Source organism: Penicillium robsamsonii, assembly GCF_028829455.1.
Source record: "Penicillium robsamsonii strain IBT 29466 chromosome Unknown utg000001l_segment0_segment0, whole genome shotgun sequence".
NCBI classification, from domain to species: Eukaryota; Fungi; Ascomycota; class Eurotiomycetes; order Eurotiales; family Aspergillaceae; genus Penicillium; species Penicillium robsamsonii.
In genome coordinates, this window is record NW_026643219.1 from 1151125 (window position 1) to 1171704 (window position 20580).

A 20580-nucleotide genomic window follows, 5' to 3' on the forward strand; every position below is an offset into this window, starting at 1 on the left:
AGAATCGAAGTATGAAAGCCCTGCCTACGTTTATGCTTAGTCATCTGACGTCAAGCGCGTTGTTTACATTTTGGGCTCGCTTCGACTTTGATATCTCCCCACACCCTGTCTCAACCCATTTACCCCTGCTTCTTCAAGCTATTGGACTCTACTTTTATCTATTGATTCCTTGCATTTGCGTCTTTAGTCATGGCGATCCGCCGTTCCGCGCGCATTCGCCGCGCCCAGAATTCCCCAGATGTGAGTAGCATAGTAACATCGCCTGTTGTGGGACGTCCTGACAACCGTTGAAATCAGGGTAAACTAACTTCCATTGTTTCGCTCAGGTTGAAGACATGGCCCCTCAGCCAATCACAGCTTCCAAACTTCCCTCTGTTGTCGAGCGCGAGGAAACTGACAGCTCCGAACTCCCACACATCCAAACCCCCCTTGCGAAAACTCCTTCTCGAAAAACCCCTCGCGCGTCTGCTCAGCAAAAACGCGATAGCATGAGGACACCCACAAGTGTGACTGCGGCTCGTCCGTCCCGCGAAGAAATGCACCCCAGCAAGGCGCAACAGAGCACAACTAAGCACGCAGATTCAGGCCTCCTCCTTGGATTCAATCCTATCAAGAAAGATGCCAATGGCAATATAGTCAAGCACAGCATCAGTGACAACACCCCGACTAAATCCAAGGCCTCTCCCGCGACAGACCAGTTTGGGACCCCAGGATTCGAATACAAGTTTCACTCCCACGAGACGGAACTCAGCGACGAGGCCAAACTGCTCATGGAAAGCGTTCGTGCCGATGCTGCTCGGATCAAGGCGCAAATGGTCCAGGGCGACTCAAAACAAGAGCGTGAAGATCACGAAGCCGAACAAATTCAGGGAGACCGGAAGATCGCCATGCCAAAGGGCAAGGCCAATCGCTTCAGCGATATCCACATGGCCGAATTCAGAAAGATGGACTCCATTGCTGGGCACGCTTCATCTTTCCGTGCTACTCCCGGTCGCTTCCAGCCTGTTACTAAGTCCTTGAAGCGGTCCAAGTCCAAGGCGCAGCTTGACGAACCAGAGAGCCAGAACTCGTCACCTTCTCGCTCTGCTACCAAAACCACAAATCTGTCGACTCCCACAGCCGCTACAGCCGCTAAGCGTGCCAAGCACAATCGAAGCGAAGATACATCTACCCGTCATGAATCACAGAAGGATCAAACACAGAAGGTCGAAACTCCTCGCCGTCCCGCAGGTCCTCGCCCTCGCCCTCGCACAGGCGTTCGCAGTTCCCTCATGACTCCTACACATGCTTCGCTTGCTCGTACGACCTCTACCAGCATCAAGGCGCCGAAGACCTCGATGATTCCATCCTTGAAATTCTCCCCGGCTGCCAAAACCATGGCCTCACCTCGAACTCCTCGCACTGAGTTCAACCCACGCCTCAAAAGCAAACCACCTACCCTTGGTAGCCTTAGATCTATTCTTCGTCGGCGCCAGCCACTCTTTTCCCGCGACCCCGCCAAAATTGCGTCTGGAACCCACGTTGCGGCGCCTGATTTCAATCCCACTTCACTCTTTGGAGGAGCTGGTGATATGAGCGACTCGGCTCCCACCCCTTCACCGAAGAAGCACGTTGAATTCACTCCGAGTGTCAAATCCCGTCATGAACTTGCTGTCGCCTCGCCTTCTCCTTCCAAGGCACCCTCCGCTCAGCGTCGTTCCATGACCGGAGATGTGGCCTATCCCACTCTGCCGGCTCTCACTCCCGAGAAGAACTCGGCTGCCTTGCCTTCCAATACCCCTACCTCAGGATTCAAGTCCATTCGTCATGTTCGCAAATCGGATGCCGGTGAACAGCCCGCTCCATATCGGGAGCTTCCTGTGGTGGCCCATGGCATCGCTCATGGCATTTCCAATAAAAAGAGGCACCGCGATGAAGTCAACGATGAGGATGCTCCTAAAACTACAAACACCGAGAATCTGCCGCCTACTGACGCGCAGTCCAATGAGCGCAGCACCAAGAGGTTCAAGTCCAATCCGCCTACCCCGAGCCCGGTGAAGAAACGTCTTACCAAGACTCCTGTGCGTCCTTCTGGCAAAATTGGTACTCCTGCTAGCAAGCAGAAGAGTCGTGGTGTTCTCAGCATGAGCCGCCTCAACATGCTTTCAAAGCCGAAGGGACAGGCCTAGACATGCAATGATCTGATGGGCACATGCCTAGCGCGTTGAGCCGCGTCTCTGACGAATTGTTTCTTTTTTCTTTTCTTTTCAGCCTTATGATAAACCTAGTACCCGGCTTTTGTTACTGCCTTTTTCCACATTCTGGACTATGGCAGTTCAGCCCACGCTGCAGTAATGCTCTTCTGCAGTGTCAACGAACCAACATTTTCATTCTTGATTTGTATCTACCAACATTTTTGAGGGTCTCCGGACCCTCCCCTTCCGGAATATCTTTCGTGCTTGTTCGGGTATCCCCTTTTGTGGAGAATATGGCGTTCGCGGTTATGCTTTCGGGCTATTGTCATTGGGAAGGTGGCACGGTGTTTTCGTTTCTGTGTATGTATTGCCAATGCAAAAATTCAAATCAGTTCTGTGAAGAAACTGTAGGCAGTAACTAAGGGGAAAGACATGTAAAAAGAGTACCCGAGACCACAAAACAGACCACCTAGAAAGACCAGACTTGCATGCCTCATAAACTAAATTATAAGGTACTTGCCAAGGAAAGAAACATCCCAAACAAGATTACATCCAAAACGACCACTAAAGTGACTACTAAAATGACCTAACAAGGCCATATAAGCGGCCAACAATTCTTGTAGTATTGTCGACAGCTTTAGGTGATATATCCTGCCCATTATATGATTTGATCTGAAGGTTTGGTATGAAATATGTAACATTCACAGGATATAGCGGAAGTCCGGATGGAAATCTCCGCCCTTCTTTTCGTATGATCCTGAGCTGACAATACGCTCTCTCTCCTCCGCTGATAATTGGTCTCGCTTCTTATTGTGGTATCGGAGCAAAGCCCACATGCCAGCATTACCAAAGAATGCAAGACAGATAGTAGCAAGGGAAACTGAATGACCGACCACATATCGTCCATTTATGGGTGACTTATAGATTTGACCAGCCTTGGGTTATGTTAGCTTGAGCTGTCAGAGAACGAGCACGTTAATATGATATTCCACTCACAATCAAACCGGCGCAATTTCCGATAGTCTGCTGGAGGCCCACTCCCATGGCACGCTTGTAATAACCAGAATGGCTGTTGGCATTCCAACTCACTCCTAGACCAACTACAGCATAAATACTAACAGCGAAAGGTTAGCAATCGCTCAATAGATACCCCAACGGAAGATACATACCCAGTAACACACACGTATGTCGCAAAATATAATGGACCTCTCGCATGGACATCCACTCCCAGTAGCATAGCATAGCCAACGGCTGTCACCAAACACAGCGGGACCATGAAGGCAGCTCGCATGCGCACTCGGTCAGACAAATTGGCAATGACCAGGTAAAACGCGGAGGCCCAGATGTACACGGGAACGGTGAGGAGTTGGGTCTTGACCGAATCAAACCCAAACCCTCGGATAATAGTAGGCAGGAAGGTACTAAACCCGAAGGAACAAGTGTTGACACAGATTTGGTTGAACGAAGTGAGCCAGCTCTTGGGATCTTTCAGTGTTTTCCATACTTCCGCCATATCGAATTCTTCAGTATCAGCGTACCGTGCTGACTGTTGCATGCGCATGCGCATCAGCTCTTTATCTTCTTCATTCAAGAAGTAGGCAGTTTCAAAGTTGTTTGGAAGGAGGAAGAACGTGGCAATACCGATGACCGCGCTCATGATGCCCTCCACAATGAAAAGCCACCTCCAACCTTCAAGACCGGCGGCACCGTCCAGGCGAATTAGTCCGAACGCGAGTCTAAAAATCCATATTAGCCACCGTTGTTCGGATTTGTTTGATAGAATAGGGAGAGTTGCACATACAATCCGCCAAAGCCTCCACTCAGAGCAGCAGACACGAATAAATAGGAAATTCTCTGTGCTTGTTCCTCGCGCTTGTAAAAGGTAGTCAGGAGGACAGTCAGACAACTGCAAAATAGTTAGCCTCTATCTAGGGGTTTCCATCAAGGTAGCCGATAGTCTTACGGAAATAGGCCACTCTCAAAGACACCGAGAAACAGTCTGGTGGTATAAAGCCCGGCAACATTCTTGATGAATCCAGCAGCCAAAATGGATACACTGAAGCCAAGGATCAACGCAGCAATGAGTCTGTTGGGGCGTAATTTCTTGAGGACCATAGAGAATGGGATCTCAAAGAAGACGTAGGTGGCATAGAACAAAGACACGGCATCTGGGTATTGTTAGCCATGGGTTCGAATATTGGACGAGGCTAATCTCACTTCCTAGTTCATTTCCAACTAGACCAATATCTTCCTGTAAGAGCCAAGTTAGTAACCCGCTGTTTCACACAACGTGGACTCGACTTTACCGGCATTCCAGCAACAGCTGCATTTCTAGCCAGGAGTTAGCGATGGGAATCCTTGCTGTGTGGATGGAAATCCTTACCCCAAGTTGCTTCGATCAAGATATGCAACCAAGAAAATGAGCATCACCAAAGGACAAATGTAAAGATCAAGCTTCCATAGTAACTTTTTCTCTCGGACAGGATCAACTACGAAATTGCCCATCTGAACTTCGTGATCCGATGATAAGTCGATTTGTTTGATATCTGCCTCCTTCATTTTGAATATGTAAATTTATCTTAACAACTGGGATCCATCCATCCCCATGGGTTCTTATATATCCATCGAAGTTAATTATTCCAGGCGTTATCATCGGGAAATCCTTCGGTTTATTCAAGAACTTGGCGAATGTGCGAAGGATTTCCCGAAGATTCTCAAGTGGCCGTGACCAATTAAATTTTGTGTTGCAAGAGATAAGCTAAGGGAAGGGGTTTCGTGCATTAGCTCGGCCTCTAGGGGCATTTTAAGCTTAAAACTATAGCATAGTACTGACATAGTGCTAACATAGTAGGTGATATATATCTCCCCCTAAATAATTGCCATTTCAAGTGCCTTGGATGTTTCTATACACATCGCTATGTAGGATCAGCTGATCAGTATCTTTTGACCCTAGTTTCCCCGCATCTTTTGTCTTGGCATCGGCAAATACAAACCTCAGCTTAGCTTATCTATGAATTTCCCGATGAATTTCTCGATGAATTTCCCGACAGGATCTTGCTATTGATAAGTAGAACAAAGTATACTCGCACTTTTTATCCGAAAATCTTTTCATGTCACTATCATTCAAAATGGGAATTTCAAGTGCGAATGGAATGGAGCTCAATGGTATCCCAAAACATCCGGTAGGTGCTTCGCTAAGAACATGTTGGAGTAATCTAATGTATTACAGGTTTGGAAACGCTGGGTTCGCTTCAGAGCAGCAGATGGTAAAATATATGGTGGTGAGCCGGTGAATCCGGATATTGATGGTATGGCATACTCAAGTTTACCAAAGTTCACCAAAATTCAATCCACTGACAGACTTATAGTGGGTCAGGCTTTAGAAAAGAATGTCGAAGTCTCAGTCAAAGTCGTGGCTGGTAACTCGGCATTTGATTATGATGCTTCATTCACGGGTGAAATCAAAACCATTGATGAACTGCTATCTCCAGTCTCGCAAATCGAAGCTGGGACTGTTCGATGCGTCGGCCTAAACTACAAGGAGCACGCAGCAGAGATGAAGTTGGCTCTTCCAAATACACCAACGTTAGTATATCTGCTTTTGCTTCTGACAGTTGCTGATATCATGTAGTGTTTTTCTAAAGGCCAGCACATGCATTGCATCTGCCTCCGAACCGATTACACTTCCCTCCAATGTGGATTACGATGAAGCAGACTATGAAGTTGAGTTGGCGATAGTCATCGGCAGACAGTGCAAGAATGTTTCGCTGGATAAAGCAGCCGACTACGTTCTGGGGTATGCAGTGGCCAATGACGTGACGGCCCGCAAACATCAAGATAAGACATCACAGTGGTCTTATGCAAAGGGAATGGTATGCCGATATAGTCAACACCCAAGATGACCTTCGATACTAACCTCTATTAGGATGGATTTTGCCCACTCGGCCCATGTATCGTATCCACAGAACAAATCCCCGATGCCTCTGTTTTGAATTTAAAGACCCGTCTCAATGGAAAGATCATGCAGAACGGATCCGCCGATGACATGATCTTCAGCATACCAGAAATTGTGTCCTATCTTTCTCAGGTATAAAGCCACCCTATTCATTTGAAGCAAATAGAGCTGACGCTAAGTATTAGGGCCACACATTACTGCCCGGGACCGTCATCATCACCGGAACGCCTTGTGGCATTGGCATCTCACAGAGCCCACCACAGTTTCTCCAGCCTGGAGACGAGCTGCGGATAAGCATAAGTCATGGGCTGGGCACTCAAATATGCCCGATTGCGAGAGATTGAGCTTACACAATCGTGTATTCGCCCAAAACATTTCACCCTCTGGCTCATAAGATATCTTTAAACCTATCTCACCTCCGGAATAGCGAGGATATCTCATTTGTATAAGGACAGACGCCGAGAGTAAAAGATCAGCTATCTTTTGATGTCAGATTCATTGCTATAGACCTACAAAACATGAAGTTAACTATGAAAAATGTCACCTGGGTATACTTCAATAGAAAGATACACCTACGTTTGTGTATATGAGATATATATATCTGCATGCTAACACTTGGTAATTCTCCAACTCTCCCCGTCGCCTCTATTCTGTACTCATTGCCGTGCCCCTTCAATTTCGTCCCCCAAACCGAAATCCCTGTTATTCCACAAGTCCATTTTCGGTCAAAGCTGGCTGCCTAGCGGCATTGATTCACTGAAAGGAAAATGATAGCAAGTCAGACGTAAGGACCGACAGCCCAAAAATGTCAGCGCATTGGTTTGAAACAAGAAAGCAAGCGACCTAGTTGGAAATCTCCCTAATTGGAACATGCTTGGAAAACGTTATTATTTCCAATTAGCGGGTTTTGACTGCACTCACGGAGCACTCTGGATGGCAGGAGGACCAAGTAATTCAGGCTGGGCTCCGGGAGCTGATCACTTCAAGTTCCCGAGGTGATAATGTGACCGTCACCTTTTTACTTTTAAAACTTTTATATTATTCCTGGCATATGCGTCGTTTTCTCTTGTTGAATTGATTAAATTCTAAATTCATGCATATAGCTTACTAGTTTACTTACTAGTATCATAACCTGGTTTACTCAAAAAACAATCATAAAATGGTAAAACTGCTTAAGACATATTGCAAACATCTAACAAAACCAAGTTACCTGTCAAAAACCACCAGCCCCAACCGTCCGGCAGTCGTACTCAAGTCCACGCCACGCACAACGTCCGTATCATGGGGAGCATCCTCTGCGTAGGGGTCCAGATCTGTAGTCGAATCCCAGTACGCCTTATAGAAATAAATTCCAGCCTCGGACACAAACTTGGCGCGATCGAGCACAACTGTGAACAGACGATATGGGGTCCAGGACTGGTTTTCTGTCCGGGATAAATACGCGTCGCTGCGTTGAGGCGTCATGCGGCATGTTATAGGGGATTGTTCGTTGCCCGCATAGAAGGTGTGTAGGGCGCCGATTAGGAAGGGATCTTCTCGGTTCTCTTCGTGGGTTGGTTGAGAGGATAGAACTTCAATAACTTCACTTTGAGCGGGGCGGATAGCCGCCCAAGTAGGGGACTTTGGGATAAAGAACTTAAACGTGATGGTTTTATTGGCCGGGAGGCGAGAGACAATCGATGCTGTGAAGAGGCGCGCTGTGCTTTCTAAAAGGGTGGACCCTGCTATATCGCGGATAGAGCCGAGAAAAAGCGCATGGATAATGTATTGAATATCAGAGAGGTTTCCCTTAGGGGTATTGCTGATCGTTATAACATCGGAATCCCGAGTAACCCGGTATGCGGGATCAAGAGAGAAGCCGCTAACTGCACTTTCCTGGCTAAGTTGGCCGCGGATTTGCTCTTCTGATAACATATCCGAGCTAGGAGGCTCACCCTCGTCTATGTCTAAGGCGTCTCGCGTCGCCCCGGCGCGACCGACGTTACCAAACATATTAAGTACGACAATATCCCCGACGTCATTCTGATTCTTGATGCGCTCGGTGGCTAACTCAAATGCTTCTGGCGAGGGATTACCGTACTCATCTGAACGTTGCGTCTCATCAACATCACTGCGCGTGCTGGAAAACGAGCGGTTAAAGTAGAGCATATCTGGGCCTTCACCCGCCTCAGCAAGCTCATCTGAGTCGGTTTCGCCCAGTCGATAGCTATGCGACCGGACTAGGACACAAAACCCTATAGGAATCGACTTATCGGAACAACCGGTAAATTTCGGAATCAGCGGGGGTGCATTTTCAACCCCTGACCGGTGTTGCTGCTTACGGCGAGCGATTTCAAAGCGGTTATGTTCAATACAGGCGAAGGCGTCGGGCGGGCGGTATGAATAAATCTCAAACATAGGCAGGACCTCATCATTGCAGAAAGTTTGCATCAGGTATTCCCGTAGCTTTTCGTGGTCATCATCCAGGGGGACAAGGCTATAAACCTGGATAGGAACCAGGTGGCCGGGTTCTGGGTCTGGCACCATGTACTCCTCAAGCACTACGCGATGACCGAGATGGTCAGCGTAGGTACGCACTTGCTGCCAGGTGCTCCCCTCCTCCATAACTGATTGGGCCTTTGGGGTATTTGAAGAGTAAAAAGACTTGAGAACAGGATTGGGGAAATGAGGGGAGATATAAGTGACATACTTTGCGGTGTTTAGTTAACTATAAGGGGAATTCGCGTATGTAAGCAAGTTAGAAGGATCCATAACTAGATCGACACGAAATTAGGGCTAAATCCAGCTCAACTCATACAGTCATATCAACCACGTAATCCACATACGTAACATATTTCCTCTGCCGGGTGGGGCTTTCCCATCTTAGCTGCCGCCTACTGCGGCATCGGTCTAGGGCAAATATGTGAATGGGCGATAACATCTGTCGATTCGAGCGAAAGCGTGAGGATGGAGTGAGGATGGAGTGTGCTAGAGATTCTCGCTAGTAAAAGTAGACGAAAATGAAGAGACAGCCCGCAAGATGGGTTGGCTATGGAAAGTGAACAGAAGGGAGCCATCCAGGGTATGGAATGGGCTGTCACCAAAGGACCTAGGCATCAGTCATGGCCTGAGGCCACACCTTAAATCGAAGAGAACTCTACAACGTAAATCGAATGATTGTCTAGTGGTAGAAAAACAGCGAAATGGATACTAACATAAAATTAATACGCCTATGATAGTGGCATTTATGGGAGAGTCTACGGAATTAGAGCATTTCCTGAAGGCAGATTTCATCGAGTGGATTCAAGTTCAAGGGGCTGATGGACGTACAGAGACATTGACCAGGGGAGGGACTCCGGATAAAGCACTGACTATCCCATAATAGTTTCCAAATTCAAATCCAGCATGACATCCAGCCAGAACTCTTCTAAACCAGAATCCGCACGGTCCCAGGTCTCATGCACAACGTTATATATGCGTTGCATTGGCAGCTTTGGTAGGATTAATATAAGTTCAGACAACCGCATTTTAACCTTTCGTCTGGCCTGGGCAATATCAACATCCAACGTATTCAGACTGGGGATCGTGTTTTGTGCAGCGCCCAGCACAGACCCAGACGAGAAAACAAGATCGCTAGAGACGCAAGCCAAAACTATGGGCTGCATAACCTTCGTTCCAGATGTTGGAGGAAGCTGCTCCAAGAGGGATACAATGTGCAGTGCCAGGGTGTGTCGTGTGTCTTCCACCGAACGCGATGACCATTCGGCGGGAATCGGGAATAATAACAAAAAGAGGGCCGGTATAGGACGTTCGCTGTCCGCGGCTTGATTACTTCGTAGCCGCTCTTCAAGAATGTCCGGGAAGACATGGTAAATTTGCAACAGTGCCGTACAGCGATAAGCCTCGGCTAACGTAAGAAAATGCGACGGTGGGGTGTTTGTATCACCGATATCGACAGGCCCACAGTAGAATGAGAAGCCAGTAAACAGAATTCTGTCCTCGAGATATTCAGCTTTCTGTCTGAGATCGAGCTCTTCAGCCATATAGCTCATGTCAATTAAGGTGGGATCCAAAGCCTGTGGTCTTCGGCGGTGGAAGGTTCTTGCAGCTCGAATCACTCTTGCAGTTCGATAGAAGAGACTCAACGAGTAACGGAGAGACCCTGTCCAGGGATGCGGTAGAACCTCCCCATCGACAAGATAGATCGAAAGATCTGTGTCGCTGTTTTCTGCGTCACTGTTTTCTGTGGAACTTTCTATGTCTAGAATGGGCGACTCCTCTGCCACAAAGGCAGCTAGTAAGTTCCACCAAAGGAGACACTGTTTGAAAAGTGGATGTTGTTTTGCGAGGGCAGAGTTTGCATTCTTGCACTGGCGTTCCTGCCTCAGAAGATGGTCTTGGGCCGCTCTCAGATATGGAAGCCCCAAATCGGAAGCATCGTGCCATCCAGTAGTGGATCCAATCATAAGAAGTGCCAGAAAGTACTCATCATCCTTTGTCTGAGTGGATCCTCTTTGGACACTGTGATTCAGGCACGCAATTGCTTGCTGTTGTGTCTGTATTCCGATGGCTCGCATGGTTGGAAAATCGTTGGCCAACGAGGCAGCGGACATGCTCTGGATAGCAAAGTAAATCGACGCATTCCGACTCCAGAGCCGGCTGACAATGGTTCGGAAAGGATTGAGAGGACAGTCAAAAGATGACCATTGGTTACAAACTGTATGGAAGTAATATTGCACCAACATCACTGGCAGTTGGATGAGAAAGGAGGGGACAGATGTGTTGGCCAGTCGTTGACGTAAAATCGACAACCCATCCAGCTCGCCCTCAGGCTTTGCCGAAACCGTACCATTAGACCCCAGCTCGGTGTAGAACCAGGCATCTGTTGGCTCATCAAAATCCGGCAGCTGGTCAAAGAGGTTTGGGCAGGCCGTACCCCAGATGTTCTGGGTTTCATTCTGAAGATTGTCTTTTCCCTCCTGTGTTGGATTGTTCACGTCGGGAAATTCGGGAAATTCGGTCGCGACTGTGTCAGGAGACTCATTTGGTGGTGTTGGCTGGTTTGCCTCTTCGCTACCTTTATAAACATATCGCCATTGCAAGGTCTGTTTTTGGTAACCGGGGCATGTGTGTCCTCGCTTGGTACATTCCTGACAACTTGGCTTCGCCTCGTCACATCTGCGCTGAATAAGTATTAATTATTTGGAATTCAAGAGGGCCCCCGTAGAAGGAGAAACTGTGTATCTTTCACCTCGACTTACTCGCCGCTGCTTGCACCTCTGGCAGCCCCCTCGTGATTTTGGTCGGCACCTGTTGGGATTCTGCCTTTTCTTTTGCGGAGAAGATAATATGTCTGTGCTTTCCATTCTACTTAAAGCAAAGATGAGTATGTTTCGTCAAGAGAGGGAAAAACATCTGGGATAGCGGGGCATCGGATGAGAACCCGATCAAAGAATTCGAACGGTGCATGAACCGGGATCCGATCACCTGCCGATAAGCAACCTTGGAACGTATCTCTGATATCCTCCCGATTGGGTGATGAGGTTATCCAGGTAGCTCACCCCGCACATTTCACGCTAATCCAAAAAAGGAACAACAATACGCTTGGAGGGTTTGGTTTCTTAATGCGAACTAGCGCCCTTTCTATATAGCATGCGCGTGACCCAGCGTGTCAACCTTGCATTAGCAAGAAAATGTCATTTGGGAATTTTTGACCTTCAGGCCATGAGCATGTCTAAGGTTGGACACGGGCAGATGTACCCCCAGGTACATAGTATTAACCTGGGTGGTAAGAAGTACAGGTGCTTTCAATGACATGGTTTGGGTATACGGGTATGCACGTAGGATTTGATATTGTAGAATTTTTTTATAAATGGGTAGATCCTGACACATTTATTGGGGGGAGCCCTCTACTATTCGAGTATCCCACCACGTTCTTGGCGGAAAACAGAATGCCCATGTTGTAACTCTCAGTCAATGGCAAATCATCTCTGAATGAATTTCTCTCCGCACCATACCTTATTATGACATCACATATGCGGAGAAGCTCAGGTCCTTCTTATTTTAGCTTTCTCCATATCATGAGGGGAACTTTTCACGGATATCCGGCTGGTGAAGCTCAATGATGTTACGAGATCATGGCCGATTGGGATTTCAAAATTTGGCAACATTCTTTTACCAATATCAATTGCCAAGTTGCGTCAATTGATTACTCTTGCCTATATAGGTCTCCAAATCAGTCAATACTAATCTATGAGTCCTAGAGCCTAGAGGGCCCGAGAGTGAACTTTGGACTAGGACCCACATGTAAACCAGCCATATTTAGTATAGCGTAGCCGTGCATTAGCGTTAAAACCTTGACCCATTTAGGACTAGTTCGGGTACCTAAAACAGTCAAGCTTATGCGGAGAGGATCGTCTATGTTTCAGCTCAGGCATATTGTCTGTCCAATCTCTCTGCTAGTCTTATCTTCACGTATGTGGGTACCCCTTAGAATTTTCTGTCAAACGTTATCTCGGCGAGAATCCGTTTCTCCACTTAGTAGAGACCTCGGGAACATGCCTCAGGAGAGATATGGGATAACGGTTTGAGTGAATTTTGTCCCCACTGGTCAATGTGCCCAAAATTTTATGAAACCGATAGAAGCCTAGCCTGTGCACTGGTTTCCCCTCAGCGGAATAGGCGATAAAAAGCCCGAATTCCCTAATGGTTATTGCATTCGAAACTTGCTTGGTATGTGTGGTTATTTGACCACATTGGTGTATACCCAGGATTTGACTCCTTGCAGCTTACCCGCTATATCTCTGGATCCTAGAGAGTTCTCCGCCATTTCGTTACTCATCCCAACTTTGCCAAACACCTATAATGGCAGATGAAGTCACTGCCCACCGGCATCGTTCTTTGAAGAACAAGGCTTCTGAGCCCGATTCACCTGCGGAGTTCCCCAGTATCGAAGAGGGCAAGCAATATTCAGCAAACGGGGCACTGGAAGCCCTGGGATACGAGCCTGAACTCGTTCGAAACCGCTCCACGCTTCAGGTAGCTTTCATGTCCTTTGTACTGGCAGCAATCCCATATGGACTGGCTACGACTTTCACCTACCCTCTTATTGGGGGAGGCCCCGTCAACATAATTTGGGGATGGCTTGCTGTCTCTTTGATTACTCTATGTGTGGCCGCCTCACTTGGCGAAATAACCTCGGTCTACCCAACTGCCGGAGGGGTCTACTACCAGACTTTTATGCTGTCTCCACCGCCATACCGGAGAATCGCCTCGTGGATTTGTGGATGGTCATATGTCGTTGGAAATATCACCATCACGCTTGCAGTTAACCTCGGGAGTACTCTTTTCTTCATCTCATGCCTCAATGTTTTCGAGTCCGCTCCAGGGGTGGAAATCTTCCAAGCGGAAACATATCAAGTTTTTCTTATATTTCTCGCAGTCACACTCTTTGCTAACGCAGTATCGGCCTTTGGGAACAAATGGTTACCCTATCTTGACGTATGTCTAACAATCTTGTGACAACATCACCGTGCTAATATAGGACCTAGACATTCGCAATATTCTGGACGCTTGCAGGATTGTTGGCCATTGTAATATGTGTTTTTGCAATAGAAAAAGAAGGCAGACATGACGCCGAATATGTTTTTACAAGTTTTGAGCCCGAGTCTGGTTGGCCCGCGGGCTGGTCCTTCTGCGTCGGACTTTTGCAGGCAGCTTATAGCACTTCCTCCACTGGCATGGTGATTTGGTAGGTGGCATATTTGGTTTACACCCCAATGGACATCCCCCGTCTCATTCTCCACCATGAAAATAATAACTGACCCATCAAAGTATGTGTGAAGAAGTCCAGCAACCATCAACACAAGTCCCAAAAGCAATGGTTGGAACGGTCATTATAAATACCCTGGCTGGGTTCCTCTTCCTTATTCCATTGGTTTTCGTGCTCCCTGACACAAAGGTTGTAGCCGCTCTCGAATCCGGCCAACCAGTTCCAAGTATTATCAAGTCCGCTATTGGAAGTCCAATTGGATCATTCCTACTTCTCCTACCATTAGTAGTGCTATCTCTGCTCTGTGTTATAGGTTGCACCACTGCTGTCTCCCGAAGCACATGGGCGTTTGCTCGCGACGGGGGTATACCAGGCTCCATATGGTGGAGACAGGTAAACAGAGATGGCGTACCTTTCAATGCTATGATGCTTGGCATGATTGTTCAAATATTGCTCGGATTTATCTACTTCGGGTCAAATACTGCATTCAATGCTTTCACTGGCGTTGGAGTTATTACATTGACTGTCAGCTATGCATGTCCAATTGTTGTGTCTTTTGCTGGAGGGCGAAGACACATAAAGAACGGTCAATTTGACCTCGGGGCTCTCGGACTTGCTTGCAATATTGTGGCGCTGGGTAAGTACGAACTACCTAGCTAGATTTATCGCCATCGCTAATCGCATCTTCGTTTTTAGGATGGAGTATTCTTGTCATTCCATTGTTTTGCATGCCTTCTTCAATCCCTGTCACTGCAGATACAGTCAACTATGCACCGGTGGTGTTTGTTGCGTTTATATTAATTGCCTCTGGATGGTACTGGGCTTGGGGCTACGAGAAATACGTTGGGCCGCCCACATTGGACGATGAACTTCGTCGATCAGACTAGTAAAATAAGGAAACTGGGGGTAAAAACTCCAAGATAAATATAAACTCGAATTGAATCTGTTTCGCTGCACATTTGAGGCTGAGAGAGCACGGCCCCTCTCAGCGAATTTCCCCCACTCGGTGAGATTTGTTGTGCTACGCGATTTCTCTAAAACAAACTCGAAATATCCTGGTTAGAGCGCTCATCACATCTAATTAAACCAGAATGCAGGAGCAGAAGAGCCAACACTGTGCTAATCTGCTGATATTGCAGCGAAACGCAGTGGATGCAAGCGATTGGCGACAAACTCGGCGGACGAACTTTCACCTCCAAGATCCAAGCGACCTTTCTGATACTATTCCGGCTTGGTCTAAGATATGTATAATGTATGTGAAATGGCCCATATTAAGAGAAACTCCCTAATTTACAAGCGTGGCCGATTCTACCGATATTGAGAGGTGTTCACAATGTCGACAAGCCTTCGCTGATGCATTTTGTATGCCTCATTTTTGGTGGTCATATTATTTCCGTAAGGGGAATGGGAACTTTGGTTGTGAAAGGACACGAGATTGCGGCATCACCACTGGTTTCAGTCAGTACACTACAGATTAATGGTCGGAACAACACTGACTTCTTTAGATACCTGGTCGAAATTCGCCGTGAAAAAGGTAGATCCTGATGCCAAGTTCAAATGGTATCATACGAATATCTTCACACGATGGCTGCCCTCAACTAATCAAACCGTGGTCCTCGCTTTCGATCTGGACCCGCCCGTCAAAGAACGCTTCCTGAGAGCAGTGATGAAAGCGGATGAAAGCTGGCTCAACAATCCATTCTGGGTCTATCCATATTTAGTCGAGCAGGTTGCGCTGATTGAGGAGCCCTCTGTATGGGCTATCCGGGATCATGTCCGACAGACGGAGACGGAAGAAAAGCCAGAAGGAAGACCGCAACCTGACTACAGACGACTCCATGACATCGCTCGGCATGCTATTCATGTGAACGAGACACTCGACATTGCCTTGCAAAATGTGGAGCACGTCTTGATGCAACACGAGAGCTATACAAAGTCGAACTCAGATAATGACTCTGCTGCTTCCGAAGACATTCAATTTCGTCTGCGATCCTGGCAGTCTTTCATTGCCAACTTACGATCTCGGTCCATTTCAAATGAGAAGCGACTGCAAAATGAAATCCAATTGGCCTTTAATACTGTGGCTCAGCATGATGCCAGTGTTACCCTGGAAATTGGTCGGGCAACTCAATTGGATAGTGCCACAATGAAAACGATCGCCTTTGTTACACTTACATTTCTCCCTCCTACTTTCATCTGCGCTATCTTCAGCATGTCATTTTTTGATTTCGGTGGAGACTCCGGCTGGACTATGTCGAACAAGTTCTGGATTTACTGGGTCTTCGCTATACCAACCACTGTTTTTACAACGCTAATATGGACTTATTGGCCGAATATCCGTCGCATATTGTTTCCCAAAATTGAATAAACCTTGTGGTTATCCTATCTTTAGCCTAAATTATGAAGGCAGATTTGAAATGTGATTGAAGAGGGGGCATATGTTATTTCCCAATATAACGTCTGTATCTAGCAAATCAATGTTGTTTTGAAAACCAACCCTTCATTATTCTAGGGTGACGATATTTCCCTAGAATTTGTACACGGAGTGGGCAAGCACACAGTCTGGACAATTCTGCTTCGGATTTGCGTGGGGGTGCAACTGGACTCGATTCATCACACCTCCTTTTGCGCCTTTGATAAAGCAAACGTCTAGATAGTCTTGAAATAGTTCAATGGGCCACCTGATAGCAGACTTACTCGATAAAATTGCGAGAGGAAATCTGAATGCAAAGCAAGATATGCACGTTAAGGTTATGTAGTCCAAGATGTTATAAATCCTCTCTCAGCTGACGTTCGATCAGGGCCTAAGCCCTCTGTCTCATGCATGTGTGTGGATTAACCTGTTGATCAATCATGACAACAGCTCTTGTCCTATCATAATGTCAGAACTATAAATTGTGTCCCCGTGATCACGACTCACTAGCCTTTAAGAAATGACAGCCTACAGCGCTTCCAGCGTCAAGACACAAACTAGATAGTCCGTTTCAAAAGCACGCCAAAAGCAATTATATACCCTTGGCTAGGGCCCACCTCTGAGTTTCGATTAAATGGTCTTCCAGGGGTTTGCTCAAGTTTCTGCGGCTGTGTTCTAGTCTACTATAAGTATCTATGTCCAGAAATAACACGAGGATCTTATGAATCGCAAACCATCCTTTCAAATCAATTCAGAGCCCTAATCAAAGTAATACTTTTTCTTTTTGGGATTCGGTCTCTTGTCGAGATATATCCATAAGCCAACCGAATATCATGCCATTTTCGCGTACATTGTCAGTCGTTGGATGCCACGCCGAAGGTGAAGTCGGCGATGTGATTACTGGTGGAGTACTCGACGTCCCTGGAAGTACAATGTACGACAAACTGGTCCACTTTTTGAACGAAAAAGATGACATACGTCAGCTTTTACTCAACGAGCCTCGAGGCCGATGCTCAATGAACACAAATCTGATCCTACCTCCTTGTGATCCACGAGCCGATGCCGGGTTTTTGATCATGGAAAGCGAAGAATACGCACCTATGTCAGGATCCAACACAATCTGCACCGCCACCGTGCTATTGGAAACCGGCATGGTTCCAATGAAAGAGCCCGTCACTGAACTGACTCTGGACACCGCAGCCGGTCTGGTCGCCGTGAAAGCAGAATGCGAAGCGGGAAAATGCAAGAGCGTGGCATTCGATAATGTACCCGCTTTTGTATTCAAACTCGACTATCAAGTCCTGGTCCCCGGTCTTGGAGGGGTCTCCGTTGACATTGCCTGGGGAGGTATGATGTATGTGCTTGTGGATGCAGCTTCCGTGGGATTGAAAATCGAATCTCGGTATAGCACGCAGCTAGTTGAGATTGGCGAGCGTATCAAACGCGCGGTCCAAGCCTCCTTCACACCTGTTCACCCCGAGAATCCTAGAATCAAGGGAGTCAGTATTCTGGCGTTTACGGAGCCTCTCACACAAGAGGACGGGTTTAAAATGGCTACCAACACTGTTGTTGTGTCACCGGGACGTTTTGATCGCAGTCCTTGTGGTACTGGCACATGTGCTCGACTCGCCGTTTTACATGCGAGAGGTCAGCTGGCGGAGGGTGAGATTTTCAAACATCGCAGTATTATTGGCACCGAGTTCATCAGCCGTATTCGTGGAATCACACAAGTCGGCGGATATCTGGCTGTTCTCCCGACTGTTGCTGGGAGAGCTTGGATAACTAGTTTCAAACAGATAGTCCTTGACTCAAGTGACCCCTTCCCAGAGGGATTCAGAGTGGGTGATCAGTGGCGAATGGCGCCGAGTTCATTGATTCAAAGCTAAGGGAAGAATAAGAGCTGTACGTGGTGAGCTGCTGCCTCCGAGAAGTCTTCGGCGTCCTTACAACTATAATACTCCCAACCCAAGGTTGCACCAAAATACAGAGTAAGCATTAAGATGTTCAAAAATCAAAACACAACTGTCATTAAATAGCGTGAGAGATTGATGTATACACCATTCCGAGTACACGTTTCCTTCTTTCAACACTAAACTAAAGAAAATGGATCCCAAATCGACTATCACAACGCATGTGGCTTTGATAGAGACGTAGTGCTGTTGGCCTATACCGGCCATAGCAACCGTTCTTCCACATACTTCTCGGGCAGTTCACTCAATCAGGGAAGAGCAGTGGGAGGGTAGCTCTGGTCGGGCTTGACGACCACCCCGTCGACAAGCTGCGAGTCGGCGTAGGCAGGCCATATCTGCTGACTAGTCTCGTCGTTGACAACAGAAAAGGTAGTGAAGCCGTTGGTAGGATCAAACTGGCCGCTCCAGCCTGAGCTGACGGAGTATGCGCCACATGTACTAGGGCCTCCGTTAGCGTGAGAGGCATCGTCGGCCTCCACGACATAGGTACAATCGGTAATGCCTGAGCCAGAGTCGATGCCAAATGTCCAGGTGCACGAGGTGTTTTCGCTGTTGCAGACGCGCTTCATCTCGCGAATGGTCCAGTCAGAGTTGGCAACAGGGGCAGCAAAGATAGAGGAGGCGAAGAGGCCAGCTGCGAGAAGAAGCTGAGAGATCTGCATGCTTGCGATTTGGTGGGTTTTTCGGGTAGTTGGAAGAAGAGGTGTTCCAAAGGTGTTCGATGTTTGGACTGTGAAAGGCTGTTTGGATTTGGATAGAATAAAAATCAAAGCATCAACGGAAGGAGTGAAGGTATTTAAGTCTTTTCTCAATGTACAGCCGTTGACTTTCCATTTACCAAATAGGCTATGAGATGAGGCCTCCGATTGAGGTTTCTCACGGTCACTCCGCCATGATCTCTCGGAGTAGACTTCCTAGATGCGATGTAACAGTACAAATGGGGCACATAGGAAATACCTCCAATAATTGCTGGACAGCTTGACTCTCATGTCTTACATGTGGCAAGTAAGACCTCAAGGCATGATTCCTGTAGTACATAACTCCAAAGATAAACATTTAGCATATTCTACCTAGGACACATTCACAATCTAACCAATCGGGTCTTGGGGGGCTCAAGTTAGGCCACCTACCCACCCACCAAGAGGGTTATTTCTAGATACATGTCCAAGAAAGACGCTGAGATCGAGTTTGTCTGTGACTTCTGTTACGGGGCATATTCAGGCGCCCCAACTGCCAAGCGGATCCAAGTCATGTTTGCAACCTAATACTCGGGCATTTCTGAAAGGTATAAGGCAAACTCTTCCGCTGATGTCCATGTTGTAGATCTTTGGGGATACGAGGCCTGGGCTCAGGGCTAGGGTCACGGGCGCTGCGCCCCTAAGCCGGTGGGCGCCAGCCTGCAGCCAACTTTCAGCTGGGCTGAGCTGTTTTGGCCTGGCATTTTAGGCATCAATTTTCCGTGGATTCTGCCAAAGCTACTCTCCAACTTTTGAGTCAAGCTTCCCTGCTCTTTTGTTCCTCTGCTCTTCTATGCTGGACTATGGAATCTCCAAAGAAACTCAAGATTGCAAGTCTGGGCAGCTCCTTTACTGCTGGTCCTGACATTCCCCCACAAATTGAACCAAAAGCCGCATTGCGATCAGGGCAGAATTACCCCCATCTTCTGGCGCAGCACTTGAACGCTGATCTTACTGATCTGTCTGTTTCCGGTGCAACGTTGCTCAACATAACAGTCGATCCACAGTCTACCCCATTCAATACGACATTCCCGCCGCAGATCTCCAACCTCCCCAAAGATGCCGATATAATCACCGTGACTGCTGGAGGAAACGACATAAACTACATTGGCGGCATGATCGCCGATGCTTGCGATGGCGAGCTACAATCATCCGCGCCACTATCATCCAGCGAATTGGCAGAACGGCTGGGGGGAGTCCTCGATCAGATACACAAAAAGGCCCCGGGAGCTCGGGTCTTCCTGGTCGAATATCTTGCTGTTCTGGGACCTGGCACTCAAGCTGGTCGGGACATCCCGCTGACCCAGGAGAGAATTCAGCATTACCGCGGTGTTGCGTCTGGTCTACAACATGCATATTCTGTCGCCGTAGAAGGTCGAACCGATTGGTGTGAGACAGTCCCGATTCACCAACTCAGCCAGGAACATGCACTTGGCAGCAAAGAACCCTGGGTTGGAGGCTTTGCATCGGGGCCACTTCTCCATCCGAATCTTGATGGGATGAAGGCTATAGCGGATATTCTAGTTGGGACTGTCCGCAAGAGCACATTGTCCAAAGCATTGTTGTGAACATATTCATTAT

General features: G+C 47.6%; 9 protein-coding genes across 9 annotated transcripts; 5 read left to right on the plus strand and 4 right to left on the minus strand.

The window, feature by feature from the left end:
- Nucleotides 1-189: 189 nt before the first annotated feature.
- Nucleotides 190-2168, plus strand: N7447_000474 (uncharacterized protein; the record flags this gene model as incomplete). Its single annotated transcript, XM_057224750.1, has 2 exons — nt 190-240; nt 327-2168. 2 exons carry the CDS (start codon nt 190-192, stop codon nt 2166-2168), a joined length of 1893 nt encoding a protein of 630 aa, XP_057088766.1.
- A 707-nt stretch (nt 2169-2875) lies between these two features.
- On the minus strand, nt 2876-4733 carry N7447_000475 (uncharacterized protein; the record flags this gene model as incomplete). Its single annotated transcript, XM_057224751.1, has 8 exons — nt 2876-3109; nt 3171-3288; nt 3344-3910; nt 3976-4080; nt 4138-4342; nt 4392-4425; nt 4481-4505; nt 4558-4733. 8 exons carry the CDS (start codon nt 4731-4733, stop codon nt 2876-2878), a joined length of 1464 nt encoding a protein of 487 aa, XP_057088767.1.
- Nucleotides 4734-5302: 569 nt separating this feature from the next.
- Nucleotides 5303-6473, plus strand: N7447_000476 (fumarylacetoacetate hydrolase family protein; the record flags this gene model as incomplete). The annotated part of the gene is made up of 6 exons (XM_057224752.1): nt 5303-5356; nt 5404-5482; nt 5543-5759; nt 5806-6046; nt 6100-6261; nt 6315-6473. The coding sequence occupies 6 exons, from the start codon at nt 5303-5305 to the stop codon at nt 6471-6473; spliced, it is 912 nt and encodes a 303-aa protein (XP_057088768.1).
- Nucleotides 6474-7335: 862 nt separating this feature from the next.
- N7447_000477 (uncharacterized protein) lies at nt 7336-8733 on the minus strand (the record flags this gene model as incomplete). Its single annotated transcript, XM_057224753.1, has 1 exon — nt 7336-8733. The coding sequence occupies one exon, from the start codon at nt 8731-8733 to the stop codon at nt 7336-7338; it is 1398 nt and encodes a 465-aa protein (XP_057088769.1).
- Nucleotides 8734-9479: 746 nt separating this feature from the next.
- Nucleotides 9480-12067, minus strand: N7447_000478 (Zn(II)2Cys6 transcription factor; the record flags this gene model as incomplete). Its single annotated transcript, XM_057224754.1, has 2 exons — nt 9480-11291; nt 12038-12067. The coding sequence occupies 2 exons, from the start codon at nt 12065-12067 to the stop codon at nt 9480-9482; spliced, it is 1842 nt and encodes a 613-aa protein (XP_057088770.1).
- Nucleotides 12068-12972: 905 nt separating this feature from the next.
- N7447_000479 (uncharacterized protein) lies at nt 12973-16247 on the plus strand (the record flags this gene model as incomplete). Its single annotated transcript, XM_057224755.1, has 7 exons — nt 12973-13608; nt 13659-13858; nt 13942-14105; nt 14193-14516; nt 14576-14765; nt 15019-15113; nt 15385-16247. 7 exons carry the CDS (start codon nt 12973-12975, stop codon nt 16245-16247), a joined length of 2472 nt encoding a protein of 823 aa, XP_057088771.1.
- An 878-nt stretch (nt 16248-17125) lies between these two features.
- N7447_000480 (proline racemase family protein) lies at nt 17126-18178 on the plus strand (the record flags this gene model as incomplete). The annotated part of the gene is made up of 1 exon (XM_057224756.1): nt 17126-18178. The coding sequence occupies one exon, from the start codon at nt 17126-17128 to the stop codon at nt 18176-18178; it is 1053 nt and encodes a 350-aa protein (XP_057088772.1).
- Nucleotides 18179-18510: 332 nt separating this feature from the next.
- Nucleotides 18511-18924, minus strand: N7447_000481 (uncharacterized protein; the record flags this gene model as incomplete). The annotated part of the gene is made up of 1 exon (XM_057224757.1): nt 18511-18924. The coding sequence occupies one exon, from the start codon at nt 18922-18924 to the stop codon at nt 18511-18513; it is 414 nt and encodes a 137-aa protein (XP_057088773.1).
- An 878-nt stretch (nt 18925-19802) lies between these two features.
- N7447_000482 (SGNH/GDSL hydrolase family protein) lies at nt 19803-20567 on the plus strand (the record flags this gene model as incomplete). The annotated part of the gene is made up of 1 exon (XM_057224758.1): nt 19803-20567. The coding sequence occupies one exon, from the start codon at nt 19803-19805 to the stop codon at nt 20565-20567; it is 765 nt and encodes a 254-aa protein (XP_057088774.1).
- Between the last annotated feature and the right edge of the window lie 13 nt (nt 20568-20580).